This window comes from Garra rufa, chromosome 2 (assembly GCF_049309525.1).
Source record: "Garra rufa chromosome 2, GarRuf1.0, whole genome shotgun sequence".
Lineage (NCBI taxonomy): Eukaryota > Metazoa > Chordata > Actinopteri > Cypriniformes > Cyprinidae > Garra > Garra rufa.
Genome location: NC_133362.1, coordinates 21,918,225 through 21,927,879, shown reverse-complemented (window position 1 = coordinate 21,927,879; position 9,655 = coordinate 21,918,225). Strand labels below are relative to the sequence as shown.

Genomic DNA, 9,655 nt, shown 5'->3' with positions numbered 1-9,655 from the left:
AAAAACCTTTACTAATTATTAATGTTATTAAATGGTTGTAGATGGCTAACCCCTGACTCATGGCGCTCCTTTCCCAGCTGTCTGCACAGTCCTGCTGACCAGCCTCATACGTTCATAAATTTTGTTTTAGTGGATATTCATATGAGAAATGAGAGGAGATTATACAATCTTGCGATTAGAATTTACACTTCAGTCAGTATGTATTTTCTTGCACCATCCAGTGCGCTGATTAAATCACTTTACATTCTCATATATAGGTGTGTGTGTGTTTGTGAAATGTTTAAAAAAAATCTGGATTTCAGAATTTTAACCTTTTAATATTTTTTTAAGTATGCATGCTTTTATAATCTTATATATTGAGAAACTACACTTTTAAAAATTAATCTGTTTTATTGCTGGACGATTTAAAATTAAACGGTGCAGGGAATGTTTTTTTTTTAAATAGTAAAAAAATTTAAAAGTAATAATGATAGAAAAAGAATGATGGCTTACAGATCCAGAAAGAAGGAGACATTAAGTCTTGAGCACTTTTTCAGCCAGCCTGATTACTGAAGCATATGTTGTATCAATAGGTATTCACACTTCTCTCTCTGTCTGTCTCTCTCTCTCTTTTGTCCTCTCAAATGGGCCCTAATCCGGGCTCGTTGTATGCCCTGCAGTGTTGTGGTTCAACTGCAGGCTTTCTTTTGATCTGCGAACCCCTTTAAATTACAGCTAAATGGCATTTGGCCTAACGCTGGATCAGGAGAACATTATTGATAAAAGAGTGCAGCCCCCCTCTGGAGTCCAGCAGCACTCTTATGAATCTTTAATGTGTCAATCTGCTGATAGGAGGAGAGATAGAGAACAAGCGGCTGTTGACATGCCTCAGGACACACAAATTTGTTTGCCTTTCATAAAGTATATTGAAGTGGACACCTGTTAATTAGCCAAAAACATAAATAGATTTTAGTTCAGTGGGTTTGCTTGCAAAAAGTTAAAACACATACACTCCTGTTTAAAAGTTTGGGGTCTGTACATTTTTTTTTTTTTTTTTTTTTAAGAAGCGTCTTGAAAGATCCTCAACGAAGATGCATTTATTTGATAAATAGAGTAAAAAAAATACTATTTAAAAATAACTTTTAATTTAAAAAATTTAAAATGTAATTTATTCCTGTGATTGCAAAGCAAACATTTCCATCAGCAATCACTGAAGTCTTTAGCATCACATTATCTTTCAGAAATCATTTTAATATGCTGATTTGGTGCTCAATGATAAATACGTTTGTGCTGATTATTATTTTTATGGAAACTGTAGTAGTTTTTTGGGATTTTTAGGATAGTTATTTTAGATTTTTAAGTCTATGTACTATCAATTTTGTTTTCATGTTGCAGAGGGAATGTTGTTATTGATTTGTCACTAATACATTCTTTTATTTCTATTTCTCAGGTCCAGACAGCCTATAAATGTGCTTGTGTTCTTCGTGACACAATTAACCCTTACCTCCTGAGAAGAATGAAGGCTGATGTGAAAGCAAACCTCTCTTTACCTGACAAAAGTGAACAGGTGCTAAAACAATACATATAACAAATGATTCCCTACTCCTATTTGTCTGCATATTTCTTACACGACAACAGCACAATGCTGCATATAAGACTAGTTTTAGTAACTCACAGTTTTTTGTAACTTTTCTCTGAAATGAAGCTAGAGCAATAGGCTTTATGTCACCAAGCAATTCTAGAAGATCAGTAAGATGTATACATTGAAACTTCCTACTGTTGTTTTAACTGTTGAATAAAAAAATATATGTTACCTTCCATCCAAACATCAACAATTATAATGTTTAATTATCTGAACAGGTCCTGTTCTGCAGATTAACTGAAGATCAGCGGCAGGTTTACCAGACTTTTTTGGACTCCAAAGAGGTTTATCAGATTCTGAATGGAGACATGCAGGTAATGGATCCATGTGTAAAATACTAATGTGATTGTTTAAAATTGATCAAGATTTTTAATGTTTTTAAAGAAGTCTCTTCTGCTCACCATACCTGCATTTATTTGATCTAAAGTACTGGAAAAAGTACAATTTTGAAATATTTTTACTATTTAAAATGTCACATGATCCTTCAGAAATCATTCTAATATGCTGATTTGCTGTTCAAGAAGACATTCCTTATTATTATCAATATTTTCCATTAACAATTACATTTTTCAGGATTCTTTGATGAATAGAAAGAAGCAAAGATTAGTATTTATCTGAAATAAAAAGTTGTAACATTATACACTATACCATTCAAATGCTTGGAGTCAGTATAATTTTTTTTTTGGAAATAAATTATAGAAATAATACTTTTATTTAGCAAGAATGCTTTAAATTGATCAAAATACTGTTTTTCTAAACTTTCTATTCATCAAAGAATCCTGAAAAAGAATTTAAGCAGCAAATTAGATTATAGGAATGATTTCTGAAGGATCATGTGACTAGAGAAATGCTATAAACTAATAAATTACATTTTAAAATATATTTAAATAGAAAACATAAATTAAGTATTAAAATTTAAATTTAAAATACTTTTATTATAAATTATTATAAAGTTTAAATACTTTGGATCAAATAAATGGCTTGGTAGCAGAAAAGACAAAAAAAAACATGAAAAATGTTGCTGTTCAAAAACTTTTGACTGATAGTGTATATGTTCACATAAATGTTTAAAATCATGTAGGGGGGAAAAATTAAAGAACTTTTAAATTTGAATTTGAATAGTCGAATGTTTAAACACTCCAATTCTACTCCAAATAAAGTTTTAGGATATAAAACAGATTTTTTTTTTTTTATCTGGTAAAATAAGATTTAAAAAAGCAAATTCTCATCATGCTGGAGAACAAGATTATCAGATTTAAACTTTTCATGCAATTGTTATGCGTATAACCAGTGTGTAATGGAAAACTGTAAAAGTGGACTTTCGAACTACACTTTATATTCATAATATGTGTACAGATACATTTTCTTCACGGATAATTAGCTTGTCACAAGCATGCCGAATCTGTTTCATTGATAAATGTTGTGTCAGCCTTATATGGCTGTGAAGATGCTTGTTGTTTTAACAAAAACAGTCCCTGTGATCTATTGACTCTCTTTATGTGCAAAGCGTCACAGCAAGGAGAAGCTGCTTTATTCAAACTATTCATCACAATGCTCCAAATGTGTTTTGTGGAGGCAAAAGCTGTGGGTTGCAGAGCAGTTTACAAACCCCTCTTATGTGGTCACAAACTCCATTAAGCCACATATATAATGCAAAGACTGCTGCATTTACTTCAAGGAAGAGACTTTACTTTGCTCTGGTCAATTACCTTCATTAAATTAACCAGGTTTATTAATATTAAGATTTGTGTTTCCTATTTCTTACAAGGAAAGAGAATTGTTTTCTCCCTCCATTAAATGTATTAACATATCCATCCGGTGTATTAATCTCAATTCCCCACCCTGTGGTTCTAGGTTTTCTCAGGCCTCATAGCTCTGAGGAAGATCTGCAACCACCCGGATCTGTTCACAGGCGGGCCGCGGTTGCTCCGAGGCATCCCTCATGAGCAGCTGACCGAGGAGGAGCACTTCGGTTACTGGAAACGTTCGGGGAAGATGATTGTGGTGGAGTCACTACTGCGCCTGTGGTTCAAACAGGGACACAGAGTTCTCCTTTTCACCCAATCCAGGCAGGTCAGTAAGAAAGGAGTGCCAAATAAGAATAGATAAACTTTTTCTTTTAGCCGAATCCATCCAAACAGATCCATCGGCTGTTGTTGAAGTAAAGATGTGCGAATACACCAACAGTATTGATGGATAAGCTGCACTCTCACTATCTCCAGCAGCACCACTAAAGGACCAATAAAGTTATTATGTCATTTTGCCCTCTAATAGAATTCATTAGGAGATCTTATTGCATTGTAGGGTGTCTGTCAGGACCCAGCTGTCTTTGTTCAATAGAAATGAGATTTGGCTTCAGAGAGAACCTAAAACCCACACAGTTGGTACTTCTGTACATGTAATATTAATCTCACTTAATCCTATTAGCACTAATCCTGTTCTCAATGCTCTGTCTGAAACCATTTCTCCCACACACACAGATGCTGGAGATCTTGGAGGTGTTCGTGAGGGAGAATGGCTTCTCGTATCTCAAAATGGACGGCACTACTACCATTGCGTCCAGACAGCCTATGATCGCTCAATACAACCAGGTGAACGAGCTTACGGTGTCTGTTTGAAGCTCTCTGTGATGGTTAAGGAGCTTTAAAAAAAATTGAGTTTTTTTGTCCAGAACAAAGACATCTTCATCTTCATCCTGACAACAAGAGTTGGAGGTTTGGGAGTCAATCTGACTGGAGCAAATAGGGTTGTAATCTACGACCCAGATTGGAACCCCAGCACAGACACTCAGGTCGGCCAAAGCAGTATTTCGTATTCCGCTTAAAGCATGCAGCGCTGATCGGTATTGATGTGAACTGTTGACCTCCTCCCATAGGCTCGTGAGCGTGCCTGGAGGATTGGGCAAAAGCAGCAGGTGACGGTTTACAGGCTGCTGACAGCTGGAACAATTGAGGAGAAGATTTACCACAGGTTAGTTTCCTAGGATTGGGCTTTGAGATGGAGCTGGTAATAGTGAGGAGGACTATTATAATCCATAATGTCCTACTTCTGTCTGCAGGAGCTCAATAGACAGTAATTGAAATGCATTATTTTTTTAATTAGATATCAACAGAATTTGCTAATTGGTCGCTAAAGGCTGTCGTAGACTAGTGGGTTATTTGTAGGGAGGCGATGGGAATTTCGAAAGGACTGTGAAGAGCGGGATTGTGCATATTAATTTTGCAACCCGAGACGCTATGCATTTGTTAAGCAGATAAACCATCCAGCTGGGTGAGATTGTGGCCTGTTGGTGTTTAGGCTATAAAGGAAGTAATTCAGGAAATGTGGGGCTAGGGTGTATCATAACGATGATTTAAAAAAAAAGAAAAAAAGCAGTACTGTATTTCTTGTCTCTTTCCATAGACAAATCTTCAAACAGTTTCTCACCAACCGAGTGCTAAAAGATCCCAAGCAGCGGCGGTTTTTCAAGTCTAATGACATTTATGAACTTTTCACACTGAGCAATCCTGACGGCTCCCAGGGAACGGAAACCAGTGCAATATTTGCAGGTAATTCATGGATATATTAACAATTTGAACATATTTTCTTTGCAAGAACAGCTCTGGTTATTTGGCTGATGTCACAAAGAGAACATGCCTTGAAATCAGGCAATGTAAATACAGTTTAAAAAACATTTTATTGGTACATTGTCAAAAAAAAAAAAAAGACAACTTTGTACCTCAAATACACTGAAAATATGCTTATCTTCTTAATGGAGAAGTTCACTTCCAGAACAAAATTTACAGATAATTACCTACTTGTTATCCAGGATGTTCATGTCTGTCTTTCTTTAGTCGTAAAGAAATTATGTTTCTTGAGGAAAACATTTCAGGAATGTTTTCCATATAGTGGACTTCTATGGTGCCTGCGAGTTTGAACTTCCAAAATGCAGCTTCAAAGAGCTCTAAATGATCCCAGCCAAGAAAGAAGGGTCTTATTTAGTGAAATGATCGGTTATTTTCTAAAAAAAAAAATACAATTTATATACTTTGTAATCTCAAATGCTCGTCTTTTTTAGAAAATAACATTTCACTAGTTAAGACCCTTCTTTCTCGGCTGGGATCGTTTAGAGCCCTTTGAAGCTGCATTTGAACTGCATTCTGAAAGTTCAAATTCGCAGGCACCATAGAAGTCCACTATATTGAGAACATTCCTGAAATGTTCTCCTCAAGAAACATAATTTTTTTACGACTGAGGAAAGAAAGACATAAACATCTTGGATGACAAGAGGGTGAGTAAATCTGTATCTGTAAATTTTTGTTTTCTGTAAGTGAACTTCTCCTTTAAAGGTATTAATATGTGCCGTTAAGTTACTACAATTAACCATTTATGGATAAATAAGATACAAAGTTGACCTTTGCACCAGTGACAAGCAGTTTTACCCCTGAAGGAACAATTTTAGTGTAGATGCGTATTAAATAGTATTTTTCTTATTTTATAGGCACAGGGTCAGATGTGCAAGTTCCAAAAAGACACAAGACCTCTCGTCCTTCTCAGGAGACCTTAAGACCATCGTCTCAATCATCTGCATTTTGCGTTGAAGACCAAGATACCAAATCTCTATCAGGAAACAGAAACACTACCTCAGTCAACGGTCTCTTAAACAACAATGCTTCTGGGTCGCAAAACAATAACCTTGAACCTCATTCCACTGTTGATCGTTTGACAAACGGCACTAGTAAAGATCATTCTCCTGCGAACAGCCCTCAAAAGCACAGAGAGAAGAAAAAACACTGTGAAACACCAGAGAAGGACACATTACACAAGCGCAAGCATAGAAAGCGCAAGCACTCTGAAGACGCCAGGTTTGACGGCTGTCGCATTTCTCACCTGGTGAAGAAGCGAAGGTATAAGAAAGAGGAAAAGGAAGAGGAGGAGGATAAAAATGAAAAAAAGAGTGACGATTATGTTCTAGCCAAGCTTTTTAAAAAATCTGGGATACACAGCGTTATGAAGCATGACACCATCATGGAGGCATCGAACCCGGACTATGTGCTTGTGGAAGCTGAAGCCAATAGGGTTGCGAAGGATGCCCTGAGAGCTCTGAAGGTCTCCAGACAAAATTGCAGGGTTGCTTTCTCAAGAGGATCTACAACAGCAACCCCACCTCCAGTCAAGTATGTCTATTTTGATTTATTATACTGAATGAAAATAAAAGTAATTTAATTTTAATAATGTTTTAACATCCGTTTTCTTCTTAGGAGACGGTTTGGACAAAAGAAAAACTCACTTCTGTCCCAGTCATCTGGAACAACGGCAAAAGCAGCGGAGAAATGCAAGGTACGTCTACAAGGATACAATATCCTGTGAACCCCCATAAGAATAATAAACGGTTGTTGAACACTCATGTTTTTTTTTTTTTATATAGGACGCAGATATTATAAAGAAGTCAGTGGTAAAGAAGCCAGGATCTGTTGCTCACTTCAGTGGTGATGGAGCACAGGAGGAGACTGGTTCTCTCTCCTCATCCTCTCTCCTTGCTAGAATGAAGGCTAGGAATCATCTTAATCAACCTCAGAGACAAGAGGATGAGGAAGAGGAAGAGAGAGAGCCTACAGCCACGCATGCTACCCCTACTGAACACGATGAGCTTTTAGTTGACCTGAGGAACTTTGTGGCCTTCCAAGCTCAGGTGGATGGCCAGGCGAGCACCAAGGAGATCCTAGAGTACTTCACTCCAAGACTCAATTCAACACAAACACCAGTCTTCAGAGAACTGCTGAGGAATATCTGTGAGTTCCACAGACTTCCTGGACAGGAAGGGATGTGGAAGCTTAAAGCTGACTACAGGTAAACGGAGCGGAGCATATTAAAAGCCATTAACCGAGAAGCTCCAAACGGAATGTATACCTCACACTTGGGAACAAAAGCTGATTTGATGCATCGCTTATTTTAAGATTGCAAAATGTGGAAATGCTATTCATTTGAATAAACTTCCTAGGACCTTCCGGGTTGGCCGTAAAAAGTACAAAAGAATTGTATTGGCCATATAATTGTGAAAACGCTCCTATTGTATGAAAAAAAAAATGTCAATGTTTGTTTTTGTAAAATTCCTGGAATTTACTTGAACTTGGAAATGTCTTGAAAATTATTCATGCAGTTACTGTTGAGATCAGTACTTTTTTGTGTGAATTTACTCAATTATTGGTACTTAGTTCTACTAATAATTTGGCAATAATGGAAAATGTACATTTTCTATTCTATAAAGGTGCAAGGTGCCAATTTGTTTTTAGTAAATGCTCCATAAAATCAACATTATTTAATGTCTTGAGATTATCTACCTCTGCCTTCCACTTACTGTTTGTTCACTGGGAACAAATGAGATTTAATTGTAATTGCAATGTGTAAAGCCAGCGTTGGAGTTAAGGGAATACTGTACACGTTTTAACAATTAAATGTATTCATTAAAAGTTACTCAATAAACATCATCCTTTACACAAACTCCTTAGTACATTTTATTAATATGATCTAGGAAATGTAATGCATCACTAGATGATGTGCCTGAAGATACACCACCTCACGGGGGCTTATTGGATCTCATTTTGAAAAGAACTATGATTTTCTGTTGTTGCACATTAATCACAACGCCATGGCCTCTCAGGGACAGGCTTTTATTTCTTGTAAGTTAATGTGTCAGAAATTAGTGTTCGTCGTTTATTATTTGTCAATGCGAGTTGCAATTAAAAATAAATATTTTCAAAAATACTTGTGAAACATTTTTAATTAGTGCTTTTGTTAAGACACTTTTCTCTTCAAACTAGAGCTAATAAATAAAAAGGAAGTAACTGTAAAATGCTTATAATTTTGAATTTATTCAATCGTGAAAACTTTATTCGTTTATGCAGATGGATTAGAATAATAATTTACCTATTTGTAATTGTAGTCTAATAATTGAAAAGTTTTTTCTTACTGTTAACTGTTTGTACGCATTTGTACGCAAGCTGTCGCGTCGCTGACCATGGTCCTGAAGTTTTTTCTTTTTTGTCTTTTCTTATGAGACCTCATGCACACACAATTATTCTGTTAGTTAAAAATTAAAAACAGCAATTATTCCGTGGCACTAAGGACGTTTTTAATAGAGCGCTTTATGAGTCATTTCATCTGGCACATATACTGCTGTAATACACTCTCACGATCGTAGAAATCACTTGATCTGTAGGTTTGCTCAATTCTAAATATATCTCCGTTCCGTGTAATAATCCAAATGTCAAGAAGTTCCACAGAGCTCGTCCCCCAGTTTCCGATGCGTTTTGACGAGATCATAACACCAACTTTATTTTCAGCGGTGCATAAATTAATTACACGCATTTAATAACTAAAATATCATTATATTCCCCTCTTAATATCATAAACGTTCTACGCCAGGGAAGCACTTAATAGTGCAGGGGGCCATAACAGGCTATTATCCTTGTGTAATGCTATTAGAGAACCAATTATGCACCATTACACTTGCTTTTTTGCAGTTTATGTGATTTCATCCAATACCGTCCTGCACTTCAAAATTTCAGCTGCTACTCGGAGCCTCATTTCCAGCAGCAGAGGAGCGGCGGTGTCTGCGCTCGGCGTCCCGTGTGCGTTTTAAAAGTAATTGAAAGGGTCCCGCTGCATATCATTTACGCGAGAGTGGGAAATAAATCCTCGGACCCCTTGCTGTGAACAAAATCAAAATTTGGACCTGCGAGCGCGCAGCCAGTGGATTCTCGTATAAAGTGGACCCCTAACCCATATAATGAGCAATTACTGGTCTGACAGCCAATTTTAAATTCAAAAACAGTCATCTAGATTTTTAATATAAAAAGCAACTGTGTAAAAAAAGTGCATCGTGCTTGTGCCCGTGTGTTTGTGATTGGGGAATAGGCATGCATGGAGCTAAAGTTGTTACACTTTCGGAGTATTAATGCCTTGGAGGATTTTGACGTTTTCCACCACGTGTGCAATCCGGTTGGCCGCGGACAACCTATCCAAATGACTTGAAAACCAAAATCTGATTAATTG

General features: G+C 36.6%; 1 protein-coding gene across 1 annotated transcript in view; it reads left to right on the top strand.

Moving 5' to 3' along the window:
- ercc6 (excision repair cross-complementation group 6) overlaps window positions 1-8,280 on the top strand; it is a 20,649-nt gene extending 12,369 nt beyond the window's left edge. Inside the window, exons 11-20 of the mRNA XM_073834981.1 lie at window positions 1,430-1,546; window positions 1,840-1,935; window positions 3,476-3,694; window positions 4,102-4,212; window positions 4,293-4,412; window positions 4,497-4,591; window positions 5,024-5,169; window positions 6,102-6,777; window positions 6,862-6,940; window positions 7,029-8,280. Coding sequence (XP_073691082.1) covers window positions 1,430-1,546; window positions 1,840-1,935; window positions 3,476-3,694; window positions 4,102-4,212; window positions 4,293-4,412; window positions 4,497-4,591; window positions 5,024-5,169; window positions 6,102-6,777; window positions 6,862-6,940; window positions 7,029-7,454 — 2,085 coding nt within the window. The 3' untranslated portion in view covers window positions 7,455-8,280. The remainder of the gene's footprint in view (window positions 1-1,429; window positions 1,547-1,839; window positions 1,936-3,475; window positions 3,695-4,101; window positions 4,213-4,292; window positions 4,413-4,496; window positions 4,592-5,023; window positions 5,170-6,101; window positions 6,778-6,861; window positions 6,941-7,028) is intronic.
- Window positions 8,281-9,655: the final 1,375 nt, after the last annotated feature.